The 16,977-nt window shown below is 37.6% G+C and overlaps 1 protein-coding gene across 3 annotated transcripts; it reads left to right on the top strand.

The window, feature by feature from the left end:
* The first annotated feature begins 532 nt into the window (after positions 1 to 532).
* LOC123746021 (kanadaptin) lies at positions 533 to 15,700 on the top strand. 3 transcript variants are annotated; one of them, XM_045727161.2, is made up of 12 exons: positions 533 to 690; positions 3,589 to 4,129; positions 4,462 to 4,616; positions 5,199 to 5,388; positions 6,168 to 6,363; positions 7,910 to 8,087; positions 8,614 to 8,756; positions 10,048 to 10,211; positions 12,196 to 12,372; positions 14,214 to 14,319; positions 15,051 to 15,145; positions 15,367 to 15,700. In XM_045727161.2, exons 2-12 carry the CDS (start codon positions 3,632 to 3,634, stop codon positions 15,676 to 15,678), a joined length of 2,214 nt encoding a protein of 737 aa, XP_045583117.2. In that variant the 5' UTR covers positions 533 to 690; positions 3,589 to 3,631; the 3' UTR covers positions 15,679 to 15,700. The 3 variants fall into 3 exon arrangements, with proteins under 3 accessions (XP_045583117.2, XP_045583115.2, XP_045583116.2); XM_045727159.2 differs by having other exon boundaries at positions 554 to 690; positions 15,343 to 15,700; XM_045727160.2 differs by lacking the exon at positions 533 to 690 and adding an exon at positions 751 to 771 and having other exon boundaries at positions 15,343 to 15,700.
* Positions 15,701 to 16,977: the final 1,277 nt, after the last annotated feature.

Consider the following 16,977-nt stretch of genomic DNA (forward strand, 5'->3'; position numbering starts at 1 on the left):
AATTACACCTGATTAATCTTTGTATAATAGGAGCTGCCTCGTATGAGCCAATGGGCCTTCTGCAGTTAGCTTTATTCGTATGTGCTTCGTCCACCATTTATCCCCTATGTAGTCCCCTTCTTTTTACCTTTATCACCTGACCCCGTACGGGTATAAATCAACGAGTCCTGTAATTTAATTTCACTTGAGAATGAACCATGGAGGTTCGAAACGTTGTGCAAATTGTATAAATAAGTGTAATACATTCTATAGTAATTAACTTTTTTTCTTCACCTTGAAATAACGAAAATGAGTTTTGGAGAACAACTCTTTCAACTAAACCCTGATGCTAGGAAAATAGTTAGAGGGATAAAAGCCCTATACCAGAAGATAGTAAATACTGAATATGCGGTCATATTCAATGAGACATGTTTAAAAGAAAACCTTTGAAACCCATATCATTCACTAAAAAAAATTGGGCTACTCCTATTACAAATTCACTACTTTTAGGCCGTCAGCTCGCTACTTTGCGCAATTTATATCTGGCACCCCCAGTGGGCGATAGGGCACTGGCAGGCGGCAGGTGCCGTGATCGCCAGCGGATGGTCGCTCCTTGCGCCTCGCGAACGCTTTCGGGCGCATAAACCTCCTTCGGATCCTTCCAATGTTATTGAGAATTATTGTCAGAGTTGAGGAGGAGTTGTGGCTGCGGTGAGCATCTTGTGTATTTCTGGAGTTACTCGGGCGTCGCTGTCCTTCTTGCAGGAGGAGGGGGGAACACCCACATGTGAGGTGCTCAGGCGCTGGGGGTCACTAGCATGCTATTATCTCTTAAATACAGTAGGGTGTTTAATACATGAGACGGTCAGATAAAGCTTGTGTTCTCGCCGTTATGAACCCGTATACAATGTAAGATTATGAGGAATTAGCTAGCTTAAGTAAGTGTGTTTTTGGGTGTGGGTTAGCTTAGGTTAAGTTAGGTTGGGTAAGATCAGGTTGGACAAGGTCAGGCTGTGGTAAGGTCATGTTGGGTAAGGTTAAGTTAGGTAATGTAAGGTTGGGTAAGGTCGTGTTGGGTACGTTAAGTTAGGTAATGTCAGGTTGGATAAGGTCAGGCTGTGGTAAGGTCATGTTGGGTAAGGTTAAGTTGGGTAATGTAAGGTTGGGTAAGGTCGAATAGGTTTTAAAATTCGTTTGCGAACTGTCTTGTGTACCATATGACTTGTATCTCCGTTAACCCTTCCCGTTGATTGCTTTGATTAAGTTAGTTAGACCTAATCCTGCACCTACACCTAGACCCCCTCCGTGAAATGCTATGTGTATTAGTGGTTTTGCAAGAATGTAAAAATACCAATCTTATGTTATCTCACATACCCATTGTACCTTCTTGGAAATAAATATTATTATTGATTTGTTTTCTTATTAATAAACTACTCAGCACTATGAGACGTAGCGTCTTAATTTGTGCAGGAGTTTTGTCCATAAATTACAGTATAATTTTAAAAGTATTTATAAGTTTTGTATATATTGTATATATTAGGCTATATGAATTAGATTTTCAAAATCTGTAGTGCTATGTGAATTGTCTAATGTACGAACTCTTGAGATGGATTTGTGTCCTGTTGTCGGGAAAAGAAATGTGTTAGGCTTATTAAATTAAGGAGTCTAGGCTAATGATTGATCTTTCCAATACAGTATATGCAATCCACAACAATTGCCTAACTCTTGGGTATCTATTTACTGCTAGTAAATATGGCCAAATATCTCAACTTTTTGATAATTTAATTCTTGTCAAATTGAATGTGGGCCATCTGTGTTAACCACTGCACGGCAGGTTTGAAATACTGTACTGTCATAATACTAGTGATACCTAATAATAACAAAAATACTATTAATAATAATTTATATTTGTAAAGAATATATTTGAGTATAGTACTGTATATAGTTTTCACTCAGTATAGTGTTTATGTACAGGTATTTTTCACAAGGCCAATAATACTGTGCATCATTTCAGTTATAGGCTACTATTGTAGACATTCCAGTCACTTTGGTCGTAGCCTAAATGGTTTGTTAACAAATTTTAAGACCTTCTTGTCCTAGCCCAACCTAACCTAAATCAATCTAACCAAGCCCAACCTATTTTATTTTTATTTATTTATTTATTTATTTTTTTATATACAGTACTGTACAAGAGTTTTTACATTTTTGTAAAGCCACTAACATGCATAGCATTTCAGGCAGGCCCTTAATTCTAACTTTCCCCTGAATACGACCCGCCAAATCGTTTAACAACCAGGTACCCATTCACTGCTGGGTGAACAGAGGCTACAGCAGCATGACCAAAAACCGCATAGCATCCAGAAAAATGCAGGTAGCAGGCTTGGAGAGGAAGTCCATGCCAGTTCCAGACCACACAAGAGCTGTTGGTGATTACCAGCACCAAATGAGGGTGACCAACCAGGAGGCCAGGGGCAAGGGAACATTTGCAGTACTCTCGCCAACCCCCCAACTTGGGGAAACACAGTGAAGAAAGTGAAAGAGCCAGCTTCAAACACATTGGGTACAGTACCTCCAAAACTATCAAAAACTCCAGTCCACCCCGACCTTTTAGCCCAGTAGAGGAGTCGAAGCCCATACACCACCTGAAAATAGGCCCATCAAGAGGAGGCAGCCTCAAGGGGCAGACACCCAAACCCAGCAAGAAAGAGAATCCTGATAGGGCAGTGACAACGCCAGAGAGAACGAGTGAACTCTAGCCATGAGCAGTTGAATGAAACGTGACTCGAAGCTTACACAAAAGTGAACCTGGAAAAAACATGCACTGGAAGTAGACAGATTGAACAAAAACAAATGTAGGCCTTTGTAGGACAAAGTTCAAAAGGAAATTGAACCATTTCTTAGCTGAATCGAAGGTAGGAAGAGCAGCCTGGGCACTAGGAGCTGTGGACAAGAGTACACCAGGCACAAGACGGGGAAAGATGGCGGGAGCTCCGAGTTGTCAGGGCTGCCATCTGGTGATGAACTAGCATCACTGACTAGGAGCTGGGACTGGGCAATGAGTGTGTACTACATGGTTTTTCTCAGGATTATCCATGTTTTCTGTGCTGTTGTATTTTTTTTTTTTTTGGGGGGGGGGAGGGTTGCTCTATCTTTCTAATGATTTTTCCTCTTGGGCCAGGTTGATCTAGTATCCTTAACAGATACTGTTGATACTATAGCAATAGATACTGTTGCTGCTGTTTACGGGACCAGATTTTGGTCTTGGTTCCCGATTGATGTTCATGACTAAGGCTTGGAGGGTTTCATTACATTTAATGCTGAATTTTTATTGCCTATGATCAACATATTATTTGATTTTATTATTGACATATTTGATGGCTAAAATTATATATATATATTTTTAATATACTGTATATGATATTGCTTTCTTTCCTCTCAGTTGAATTTACAATAGGAAGACCATTTAATTGAATGTGGATATTCCATTTCTCACTACATCTACCCAAGAAAAACATGAAATGCAATAATTTGGTCTGGCTTAATAAATTAACATGTATACAGTACAGTTCTTTGATAATTTAACTATCTGTATTTGTATTTTGTTTTCAGGATTAAATAAAACAATTCTATTTGAATTCACTACTACGTAAATATGGAAGGTAACCCAGAAACGCCTCTGTCTTGTGATTCAGACAAATCTGTAAATCATAATGGTGATATCCCAGTCTCATCTGATGTAGCAACAGTACCAGCGTTAAAAGATGCCCTTAACACTCCTGATAGCATGAGGCCCATGTTGAAGACAGAAGCTGCTTCAGAAGATGAGTTTGACACTATTGGCAGCATGAAGGTCACAAGTAAGACAAGTAAAACAGTCAAAGAAGATGACTCTGACACTTCTGATAGTATTGAGACTACAGTTAAGAATGAAGATGACTTTAAAGCTCCAGCAGATATACCTTTTAAGAAACCCATCTTCATTAGCAGAACCATGAGACTAAATACTAAGTGTGATGAAACCCAAAGTAATAGAAGCACTGCAGAAAAGGAAAATAAAAATATAATTTCTGAGTCTGTAAATACATCAAAATTACTGGAGAAGTCTCCGGCACAAAAGTTAATTGAGAAGGCTGTTCCAATTCCATATAAGGTATGTTACCCTTGTTTAAGTGTACAGGATGACTAAGACTTTTGAGAGGATTTGTACTTTAGATATTTTTTATAAAGAGTAAGAGAAAATCTTTTAATTGGCTCACATGACGTGTTCAACGCTAAAGTGAGCTCTGGTATATTGTGTAGTAAAATAAAACTTTAAATCAGAAATTAAATGTAAATTTAAGATAATTCTAGAATGTAGTTAGTGTTTAATCATACATTACTGTAAAATATTTGTTTAACTGTATATTGCTGTGCAATATTTGTTTAGTTGTATGTTATAGTACAGTATTTATTATAGTTATCGCTGTTTGTTTTTCTCTTCAGGAACCAACATGGAGTGGATTGCCACCTGCTGATTATTCTTTTGAAGTTCTGAAGAATGGAACTATTGTTGAAGTAATTAGTTTGAATAAACCATTTTCAGTTGTTGGCCGCCTTGCCCAGTGTGACATTGTTATGGAACATCCGTCACTATCACGGTTAGTTTCAAGTCTAGTGCCTGCATCATCATGTTTTAGGGCTTGATTTATTCTGATATGTATCATTTATCAGTAATAATTATCTGTTAACAGAAGTTCTGTTAACTTCTTAGTTAACGGCAGAAGATGTGAACATAGATTATTCATGGAGAGGAAGGATATTGTCAGTACTGTATAGTACTACTAGTAATTCTGTTATTCTGGTTTGTTTCTTGTCATTGATGGTCCTTAGTCAGACAAGCAGTGCTTTCTTTTTCCATATTTCCTGAGACCTCAGTAGCTCCCTGAGCTAAGCACTGGTCTCACTAAGCCTTAGCTGGACCAGTTAAGGTCCTAAGCTGGATCTTAGTGATCTCCCAAACGCTTATGAAGATGCATCCTTACCTACCAGGAATGAGGGCCTTGTGTATTCACAATATTATATTGTGGTTGACAATAAATAGATATTGTATATTTTTTACTATATTACTGTACTTGCATGAAAGGGGAGAACAGTAATAATAATGTGTGCATATTATTTACCGTTTCTATACAAGAAATTTTCATTATTCTAATACTGTATGGATTTTGATTTATTTCCAGATTTCACTGTGTTATTCAGTATAGACTGGAGGCTAGTGAAACACACCCACAAGGATTTTATGCATATGACCTTGGGAGCACACATGGCTCTTTCCACAATAAGCATCCGATGAAGCCTCACACTTATTACCGTTTAAGAGTTGGTCACATGCTAAAGTTTGGTTGCAGTACTCGGATGCTGATTCTACAAGTGAGTTACTAGTACATACAAGTTACTGTTTGTTTGTTAGTAATCATGAAGGTTTCATTCTTTGGGTTTCTGTTCTTGAGGCATGAGTTTGATACCTTCTCTAGGCAAAGTTAGAAGTGAATTACTATACCTAGCTACATAGTTGTTTCAGTCTGTGATGTTAAGATCACAGGCATAGGTTAGTTCTTAAGAAGGTCAAGTAGTTATTACCAGTATTATAGAGATATCATATGAATATGAGAAAACTGATAAAGGTACATTGGTCTGTGTGAGGCAGCTCCTATTTATGCCAAACCAAACCATGTAGTGTACTGTATTACAGTATGTAATATTTCTTACACATATACATGTATTACAGTATGTAATAAATTTAGTTAACTGGTAGTTTGATCCATAAGTCAACAACCCCATTTTCAAGCCACTGTTTACACGGGTCTTTTCTGAATCTAAACTTATCTAATTTGTATCCATTGTTTGGTGATCTGTTTTGTGTTGTACTATATAAAATACGATAGGCATAGTGATGTGCTGAAATATATATCGTTAAGTTAAAATATTAAATAAATTTAATAACTTAATACAAACTCTAGAGTTTCAGATAGAAAGGGGGTTGTTCTGACTGGTTAATAATATAGTTAATTTGTGTATCTTTGGAATTTTGCAACGTGAATATTTGTTTGAAAATAGATGCCTGTGTGAATATAAAGATGAAGAAAAAAGTAGATTAGAAACCAGCAATTTAATAATAGGCAAACATTTATTTTATCTTATTTTGACAGGGTCCACAGGATGACCAGGAACCTGAATCAGAATTAACTGTGTCAGAACTAATGGCCAAGGCAGCAGAGCGTGCCAAGAAACTGGACCAACTAGAGACGGGAGAGCTGGAAGAAGTCAACCTTGAGAAACCGGAGGAAGAATCAAAGGGGGATGAGAAACCCCAAGTGGACACAGAAGGAGTAGATTGGGGAATGGGTTAGTTGAAGAATTTAGTTAACTTAGTGGGTGACCAAGAACTTGGTGACCCTTATATCTTTAACCATTTTGCACTTGTATTTATGTCAAAATATATATATGAATGTTTTTTGTAAAGAGCTTATTTAAAAGCTAAATGCAAATGCTTCTACAAGTCATAGTATTTGTATTTTATACTATTTATATTTTGCCTCATTTTTGCTCATCATTCCCTCCTACCTTTTTACTATTCTCCACTTATGTTGCATGTTTAGTTTCTTCTGTTTATCTTTTTAACTTCTTTGAATCATCCCTGAAACAGTTTTAGCATTATGTTCACTGTATCTTGGTATATCTTGAGTTAACGTGAGAATATTTTGGAATAATGTATTTACTCCCTTACAAGTACTCTAGCTGTCTCATACTTGGATTACAGGCCAGTTGTTTATTTTGTAATTATTGTACTAGTGTGACAGTGGAAAAAAATCCCTGTAACACCATATACCTTAAATGAATATGAGGAGATTTTGCATCCACAATGACAGGAAGAGAAATATCTGCTCTAAAATAAAAGAAACTGGGATGTCTCGATGACGTTACTGATCACCAAAGTAAATGATCAGTCACACAAATCATGCCAACTTGTTCTGCTAGCAAAGTGAGGATTCTACTTGTGATGACAGGCAGGTCTTGACTTCCAGAAATATTTTTACTGTTGTAGTCACTCCCATAAAGTGAAGCTGCTGTTTAAATCAAGATCACCCATCTCTCAACCTACCTGGTGTACTTTGTTATTATGCCTGGAAAGAATTTCCTCCAAAAGCTCCTTACTTACATTAAATATTCTTGTAGGGTTTCCTATGACATAAGTACATAAGAAAAAGATTGATTCATAATTAAATTAATTATGTGGCAGAACAAGATTTCAGGACAAGATGTTAGCAGAATAATATACAATACTAAAAAATGAGCTTTTCACAAACTCAAAGCATCATTTTATTATTGAAAATATAACAAAGGAAAATTGCACTTAACATTGGCTCACAGTGATCTCGGTTTCAACATGCAGGTTGATTTTAATGTATTACTGCTCTCCGCAGTTCATCCAGGTGCTGATACCACTTCTCAAGGCTGGGTATTGCTTCATATTTTGGGCTCTCTTTTCTTATATTTCTAACACTATTGTTTTTGGTGGGTGCTTTTTTTGTACCTATAAAAATGGTAATGATGAGAATGCATTAATGTTAGTGAATACAGTATTGTAACTCATTCCAAGGTGTCATTCTGCATGTGCAGGTTTGTGTATTTAGGTCATGTACTGAAGTGATGTGTACCTTAAATTGCTTATGGTATTCAAACATAACTTGTCTTATACCTAATGAGAGAGAATACTGTTAACTTGTCCTTGTAAGAAAGTACATTTCAAGAGCTGTTTGTATTAGAATGTTTGTGGCGTATGTCATTGACTCCAGCAGTCTTTTTTGTGTCGTATATTCTAAATATTTTTCATTGATAAACAACCCAGTATTCCAGAATTAAATACACTGTGTGAACTGGTTTTTGACAGGAGAGGATGCAGAAGAGGAGCCAGAGGAAGAAGAAAATCCATTTGCTTCTCTCAACGAAGAGCTGTATCTGGATGACCCCAAAAAGACACTGCGTGGATGGTTTGAGCGAGAGGGCTATGATCTTCCCAATTATGTAACTGACGACCTCAGCCCAGGGTTCTACAGGTGTAAAGTGGAGTGAGTCAGACACGCACATTCAGATAATTTTTTTTTTTACAATTACTGACAATGTATCTTTTGTAATGTCTTATGAGACCTGCTGTGCTTGTTCTTCCCATTTAGTTTTAAAATGAAGCTAGTTTGATAACTAACATGGAACATCATGTTATTACTTGTAATATGGTAATGTTAATATGGACCTAACATTGATTTCAACAATGATTTGTAGTCTCTATAATCTGTATTCCATATACTGTACACATTAAACTTATTAAACTTTAAAATCTTGAGTAGTTAATCAGCACAATATTCATGTTATGCAAAAATAACTCTACTGTCATTTATCAATTATTTTCTCAAGTACATTACAGTACAAATACTTTTTAATATCTGTTTTTAGAATTATCTTGCAAACCAATTTGTTTCCAATTAGGTTTATGCTACTTTTCTCAATATGATTTTCACCTTTGTTTCCTCTTTAGTTCTCTGACCTTTTTACATCTCTAGCTATTAATGGTCATTCTATGAACATATGCTCTTTCAGACTTCCTATTCCTGGCCCTGGCAATGGCCCATTAGTTGCCATTATTGAACACAGAGGAAAAAAGAAAGAGGCAGTAATACAGTGTGCTCTTGAGGCTTGCAGGCTGCTTGACAGGCAAGGTGTTCTTCGGCAAGCAAAGCATGGTAAGTGTTTCTATAGGCAATGTTTTTAAAGTTATCCTATTGAAAAAATAACGGAAGCTATTTTTTGTTATTGCAGTATTGCTTGAAAGGATAAAATATACTGATTGACAGAACATAGGTATGGCCTGCAGAGTTCTAGTAATGCTCTTTCTCTGGTCCAACAAAGCTACATATTCAGTTTTATTATAGAAGATCTTGCATATAAATATGTGATATTGAGTTCACTGGAATTCTGACAGAGAAACATAAAGAAATGTAATCTTGAATTCCTTACATATTTTGACAGTGGAGTTCTCATTCATTAAATTAATTTCCTTTTATCATATAAGCTATAACTGTGCAAATATAAAATATATGAGATGTTCCTTAGCTACAATCAAAATACTGTAATTACTTAAGTGTAGTTACAATATTTTCTGTGTTGAGTTAGTGTTCATCTGCAAGAAGCAATTTGAAACAAATTAGGCACTGTAAGTGTAGAATGGGTTCCCTTAGTAGATACCCATGTGGAGGACAGGCCCTAGCCCCATGACAGGCTCTAACACCTGGCTGTGGACTGGGTTTGGTGACCCATATACTCGTGGCAGACACATAATAATGTGAGATACCCATTACTGGTGTGGTGTGCATGTGAAAAGTCAGTAATTAGAATAGAATGGAGTGTCCCTAAAAAGAGCAATCTGAGAAGCATGTGTTGTTTTGCAAGAATAAATTGTATAAGGAATGGAAATGTCATGGAAAGATATGGAGTGCAAAAGTAAATTGCAAGAATTAGCACAATGTATTGAGATGGTTTGCTTATATTGAATGATGATAGGCTGGTGATGGGAATGTATTAGTGAATTTAAGGGTTAGATGAGGAGGAAGGCCTAGAAGATGAGCAGACAGGGAGGAAAGGGGATCGAGTGAGAGCAGTGCACATCATGTGGTAGGGAACTCAAAGCTGGGTGGCAATAGTTTATGAAGAGGGAGTAAGTGTTTTGTTGGTACTGTATATAACAACTCACCGGAAGCACTGTGCACTTAGTATTATGAAGCAACCGGGTGCTGCCATTGATGATTTGCTGAAGAGTCAGTGGTGATGGTTTGCCATGATGCTGTGAAGTATGTTAAATATGGTGATTGAAATTGTATAATAATTTTATCTAGCTTTTTCCCAGTACTTTTTCTTTTCTTGGAGCTGATGTATCTCTACCCAATGGAATTGGGGAATGGAATAATGATGATAATGATGATGAATATACTCTTGGCATGCTTCAATGGTTATTCCCTAATAGCATATACCTTACAGAGAGCCATGAAAGAAAAAAACGTGACTGGGCTGAAAATGACTACTATGACTCCGAAGAGGATGATTTCTTAGACCGCACTGGAGACGTTCAGAGAAAGAGAATAAGACGTATGAAAGATGCTGGTGGAAAGGACAGTGCCTTTGTGGAAAACTATGATACTTTGGTAATATTTTTAGATATACAGTACAGCTGTACATTGTTTATGTATTCAGCTTCCAAGTATTTAGCAAAAGCAAAGTTAACTGTTGATCTTTGTTTAGCATAAATTTATGAGCACAGCAATACAAAGAAGGGGAGAAGGCAAAAGATAGTACTGAACTGTATTTATAATGATTGTTTTTCCTTGGTTAGTGCCCTCAGTAGCTCCATAGTGCTTAGGCACTGAGTACCACAGTCTTTCCTAATCATACCAGGACATGAAGCCCAAACCACACACTAGAAGATGAAGAGACGACGTCATTTTGATCCGTCCTGGACCATTATTAAGACGATTGATAATGGTTCAGGAGGGACCAAAATGTCATCGTCTCTTCATCTTCTAGTGAGCGGTTTGGGCTTCATGTCCTAGTATGATTAGGAAAGACTGTGGGTCTTGATTTGCCACCTTTTCTTGCTTACAAGCTGTATGCATTGCCCCCCAAACCCCATGGGGAAGAGGGAATAACTGGGTAAGAGTGGGGAGTTACCAAGAGATCGCTCGGAAAAGGGCATTTCATTACATTCAGCACTTACTTCTAGGCTAGTCTTCCTAGCAGCTCTTGGTGCTTATTCACAACAGTGCCTCAGAAAGGAAAATGGCTCTCAAAAAGATAATCACAACAGCAGACAAAGGGATTAAAGGGTTTACCAATGGATGATGCAGGCAAAAGAGCCAGGATTGAGGAAGAGGCGCATCAACAATTTGCCACCCACCCAAGCATCATGCAAGTACAGAGAAAACATGGGTCATCTAGGCTTGGCTAGATGGCTATCCCAATACTTACCTATTAGTGACTGGAGGAGAGAAATCTAGCACTTTATGCCTTTCCTCCGAGTCATTTATACTTGGCATGCTAATTACCTCTCTCGACATTAACATTTTCATCATATTTTTTCTTAAAATTTTGGATGGCATTGGCTTTAACGACCTGTTCCTTCAATGCATTCCACTTGCTGACGACCCGTACAGGGAACAGTACTTTCTTACATCTCTCTGACTTATTTGCATATCCAACTTTCACTGATAGTCTCCTTGTTATACTGTTTCTTACTTTAAATAAGCTTCTTTGTCTATTTTATCTATTCCCCTCAGGATCTTGTATGCATGCTATCTCTATTTCTTCTTTCTCCTCAGATTCTGAGGGGTGAGTTGTCTTAAATTCTCCTCATAACTGAGGAAAGTTTAAGACCTCTCTGTACTAATTTAGTTGCAAACCTCTGAACTGTCTCAAGTTTCTGTTTATGCTTCACAGTGCTCATGCAATTTGAGGTGAATAAAAACCAAAGTCCACACACCAAGTGAGGCTTCAAAATGCACATGTGTGAAGCTAACACTAAACCTTGGAATGATACACAAACAAATGGCCCCCACGGGGCTACATCCAAAGGATGGTCAACATTTATCTAGAAACAGTTGGGACCCATGATCTGGCAATTCTAGGAGTGGTCCTCATAGGAAGATATTAGGCAAAGGACTGAAGAAAAGTATTGACATGGTAGCCAGCACTTCATGGGGGGCTTCTATCTGTCTGTAACATGGGAGGTTTCACTTAACTTCAGGGTGGATCATTTGAGGAGTTGTTTGATGCCTCATTTATCTTTTCTTTGTGAACCTTAGTGTTGTCTAGTTTGCTTTGCTTACTTTCTGGATTTTTATTTTGGTGAGGGTGATTGCAAAGAGTACCCAGCTTCCTTAAGGACTCTTGTGACTGATGTAATTCATATGTGGAGTGTGTATATGCGGCTAGCTACGGGAATCCCCTAAGGCTCAACCACAAACAGGCGTTTCATTACATTTAGTGATGGGCTTTTTCATGGCAAGGCCTTGAATGTTGAAAAAGTAAAATGTAATGTAATGGTGTGCATAGTTTACAAGAAAAATTATCTGTCCCTGATAATGATAAATCACACCAAACCAAACTAAACCCAAAATTTCTTTTATTTTTTAGATAACAAAATATAGCGAAGTTGTAAGGGAATTAGCAACACTGGAGGAAAAGCTTGCCGAGGCAGACTTTCTAAAACAAGCATCCAAGGGTAACAGTGGAGCCGATGATGATCTGGATGCTTACCTAAACAAGTTGAAGTCACAAGTACCAGACAAACACAAGCGCGTCACTTGGAAGGTAATGAATTTGCCAAGTACACCTTACTCCCTAAAATATTTAGTATTTATTTTGTTTAGGGGTACTGTGTGTAAAATGTCAAATCTAATAATGGCAATAATATCACATAGTTCTTGCATTATTTATGTGCTATATCTTAAGAATATCTCATCATATGAACTTGAAACCTACAACACTTAAGTATGATCATTAAACAGTTTTCTATTGATATTGAGCAATGTATAGTGCAACCTCAGTTACCCAGACCAATTGGTACCTCTGGGTTTCTAGATAACAGAAGAAATGATTGTGTGATGTCATTGGGGCTAGCTCTTGCTGCTGGCTGTAAGGGAGCTTCAAGGATCTCTTCACACTGATGCTGCTTAACTTGTAACTTCTCTCAGGTTTTCTTGTGTTACAGTAGTAACTTTCTCTGGTTTTCTTTACTGGGTCTTGTGTTAATAAGCATTCTTTCTGTGAGGGGGAGCACCTTGTTGCTTCCTAAAGCAACTGGGAAGCTAATTATCCTAATTAAATCCAGAGTGGTATCCTAAAGCATACCACTAGGTCCCCATCAGTTGCATAGTTCTATTGGCCTACCAGGGACCATGAGCCAGAACCTAGTTCCCTTATAGAGGTGCAAAGAGTGGTGACACTTATGGTAAAAGTTCTATGAATTTATTCATGTCTGCTACTACCAGGGAAGCACTCAAAAACTCAGCGAGACAAAACAAACCACTGCTGGCTTCAAACGAGACTGCAGTCTAGAGAACTGCCAAAGAACTCACCAAAGTACAGTACGTAAACAAACAATTGAAAATTCATGAAATTAGCGCTTGCTTGTTTGCTCCATGTCCCCAACTCATTTTAGGGTGGGGGAAGTGGAGAGACAGGCTGCAGTCAGCCAGCTGCTTCACCCTGACTTCTATGAAAATAGAACACCGCATCCCCATCCCAACGCCCCTGGATAGAGGGAGGGTGTCAGGGAGCCACCGGAGCTCACCCAGAAATTGGCATGTCATTACATTCAATGCTGGTTTTTCTGTGGCTTCCTGAAGCTAACTTCCCATGGAGAAGGAATCAACAGGTACACACTAGGGTAGAGGGAGCATAAGTGCCACCACTCTCTGTGCCTCTGTGAGGGGGGGGGCAGGTTCTAGCTTGTGGTTCCCGGTAGGCCAATAGAACTCTGTGACTGATGGGACTTGGTAGTATGACTCACTTTGAGACATAGTAGCTTCAGGGAACCACCAGGGCTCACCCAGAAATTGGTATTTCATTACATTCAACATTGGTTTTCCTCAAATTTTTTACTTTATTCAAGATAAGATAGCTTGGATAATTTCATTTGGACAAGAAAATAAGAAAACATTACCTAGCAGTTGATATTTTGCTATCTTCACTTATTAGGCTTGATGCAAAATTTTCTGTTATTTATTGCTCCAAGTATTAGAAAACTGTATTGTTGTTTGTCTGTTTATGATAAAATTAAGTGGATGGGTTGATATAATTTGGTGAGGATCAGCAGTAATCCACATCCCATGGCATCAGGGTAGTCATCCACCCAGCTTCGCAGCCAGTCATAATTTTGGTTATACAGTGAGATAATCAGCATTTATATTTTAAAGAATATTTTAAAATTTTTGTTGTATTTTGAGGTAAGCTTTTGCATGGGGGATAGGAAGCACCTTCCACAATTGGCTGTGATTGAAAGACGACTAGTTTGTATTATATCAGGCATTTAAATTAGTTCAACAAGTGACCGAGCTAACTTATAGAAAGAAAAAGTCACCTATCATATTAAAATGCAATTTAAAGTCACCATTGTCTGAATCTCTATGCTATATTATTCTTGGTTGCAGTTACGAGCTGTAGATTTACGAAAAGATGAGTTGAGGTTGCGCAGACTTGCAAATATTGCCCGTCCACTTGGTGTTCCAGAGATGCAGCCGTACGAGCCCAAATACGGTCAGAATTTAACAGTCTTGTGTGGGTGGGAGGAAGATGGAGTTGTGTGAATGATACATGAGAAGTGGTAGAAAATCGGTTTACAGAGTAGTGGTTGTTTTAATGTAACTTTAAATTACAAATACTATAATGGGAACATACTACACCTAGTCATGTGAAGTGGTTGGGTACTGCAATGAGGGTTTTGCAGGACTGTGATGGTGCTACTGCTACTTAATTCTAGTTAGTATGGAAGATATAGTGACTGGATGTTTTCTTTTATGCCTTTTAATATTTGCTTTTATTATATACCATTTTAAAGCTTAGATTATTAGCTGCATTTAGAGCTTTATTTGAAACTAATCAGTCAGGTCTATGTTGTCATAGGCTATAAAAAATCTGGCAATATTGGCATGTTGCCAACTTGCTTTTTTTGGTATGAAAACATAATGAATGATGAATGGTTCATCTGGACATTTCATAAATATTGTATTGCTGTATATGCCGAGTCAGAAAACAAGAAACATGTATTAGAGGTATGTAATATTAATGATTTTCATTGCAAACGACTTGAGAATGGTCCAGGACGGACCGAAACGTCGTCGTCCCTTCACCTTCTAGTGTGTGGTCTGGTCAACATACTTTAGCCACGTTATTGTGACTCATCGCCTGCACTTTCATTGCAATCTTAGGTCTACTTGGGCGGTGTGTTGTTAGTGTAACTGTCTAATGGTAATCTTAATCTTGGCCAGAACCTTCAAGCAGCAAGCAAAGCCTAAAGCCAGAGTCTCTTGGAGCGAAGCGCAAAGAAGCTATGAAATCTGCATTTCTTTCAACACAGCCAAAGGTTAGTCATTCTTTACAGAGAGGTATGTTTCATTAATGTTGTGATTTATGCCTTATTTAATAAAAAGAATAAAAGCAGATATTCTCACTCCTGAACCTTTGAACAAATAAAGGGCATTTAATCCAAATGTGCAAAAATATCAATCTACTGTGTAGTCAGTATTATTGATAATTCATGATTTATTTCAACTGTTATAGGAACCTTGTTTCAAACCCCACAAGATTTTCATGGAAGAGGAACCAGAGCAGAAGCCGCGGCTCAGAAGGCTGGATGATGATGATGATGATGAGCCTCCAGTTCGACTTTCTCAAGCACCCGCACGTAAAGGCAAACCTCCAAGACAAAATATTAAATGTGACAAAATAAAAAAGTCTGAATTGGGAGTGCCAGGAAGTTCAGATAGTAAAACAAACAAATACAACAAATCTAGTTTAGTAGAGTTCATTAAGGATGAATCCTTGTCTAGAAAGGTTTTGGCCTGTGAAAGAATCAGAACTACCATCTCCAGACTTGCACCATGCTGGAAAAAGTAATGTAAGTGGAAATGATTCAAAATTAAATAAAGACAGAGAAATTGTTCATGCTGTTGGTAATTATACTCAGCACGAGAGTAATAACAATGATGAAAGCTGAAGGAAATAGCAGCAGCGGTGACATTACCATTTGTGAAAGATCAAATATCTCAAAAATTTCCCCAAGCAAAGATTTATCATCTGAAAACATACAGGACAGCCCTTCAGAGAAGAAATTGAGAATTATAGGTCCCAGTTTGCCTCTACACTTGGCACACCTGAAGACTGGACATCAGGTAAGAGTAAAATTCTTGCAATTTAATAAATTTACATGTAAGGTTATGTGCTGTATTTGGTATATTTCTATTTTCTATTAGGATGGGCTTCAAGGCATTACTGTATCATATAGATTAAGTTTTCTTTTTTTAACTTATGATTACAAGTACTTTCATACAAATACATAAACAGTATAATGCTATTTAGCAGCAAATGATACATTCACACACATGCACATGTCTTACAGTTAAGAATATACGTAGGTGCAAGACTATACTGAAAGTTCATTCATGTCTATGCATACAAAAAAGCAATATAGCACACAGTGCAAGATGTGGAAATTAGTTTTGAGAAAAGCAGCTGATGTAAGTATATGGGATGGGTAGAGTAATGAAGAAGTATGAGAAAGCTGTCATGTTTGAAAAGGGTGAGGGGATGAAATGTTGAGTTAGTGAAGCACCACGAGTTTTGGTGGTATGTAAGGTATGCACATGTTAGTAGCATGTCTTGAAATCATTAATGAGCTGGGTATACAAAGGTTAAATAAGGGAATCATATGGTAGCTGCATATGACCTATAACTTGGGAAGGAAGAGTGACATTGTACTTGAAAGAAAGGGTGGAAGGTGGGGTTGAAGAGGTTGTATGAGTGAAAGGTCTGTGTGGTGACAGAGCTTCCTGGAGAAACATGTGGTGGCTGCTACTTGATGAGTAGCTCCTGGGAAGAAGGCATCGAGGTCTATAGGTAAAGTTTCTATAGACATCGTGATGATTTGTCATGGCCTGCTATTGTTGCGCTTTTCTCTTATAACAAATCCTGTATGTATTTTTGTTTACATGTTTTTGGTAACTTGCCTCACTAGGTCTTGTTAACGAAGCCACCTTTTATTATACATTTGTCTAACCTATCAGGCCAGCTAACTTAGCACTTTTGCATTCCATTAATGTTAAAATCCATCGTCCATACTCCAACGACAAACGTTCTAATAACGCTAAAACAACACATCCAGTTGCATTTCCTAAACATTTGTATATTCATTGCAGT

This window comes from Procambarus clarkii, chromosome 78 (assembly GCF_040958095.1).
Source record: "Procambarus clarkii isolate CNS0578487 chromosome 78, FALCON_Pclarkii_2.0, whole genome shotgun sequence".
Classification (NCBI taxonomy): Eukaryota; Metazoa; Arthropoda; class Malacostraca; order Decapoda; family Cambaridae; genus Procambarus; species Procambarus clarkii.

Excerpts from the sequence above, each read along its gene's own strand:
- LOC123746021 (XM_045727159.2), top strand. The coding sequence starts at position 3,632 with ATGGAAGGTAACCCAGAAACGCCTCTGTCTTGTGATTCAGACAAATCT. Across the intron at positions 5,389-6,167 it reads CTCGGATGCTGATTCTACAA|GGTCCACAGGATGACCAGGA; the intron begins GTGAGTTACTAG and ends TTATTTTGACAG. Across the intron at positions 14,320-15,050 it reads GCCGTACGAGCCCAAATACG|AACCTTCAAGCAGCAAGCAA; the intron begins GTCAGAATTTAA and ends AATCTTGGCCAG.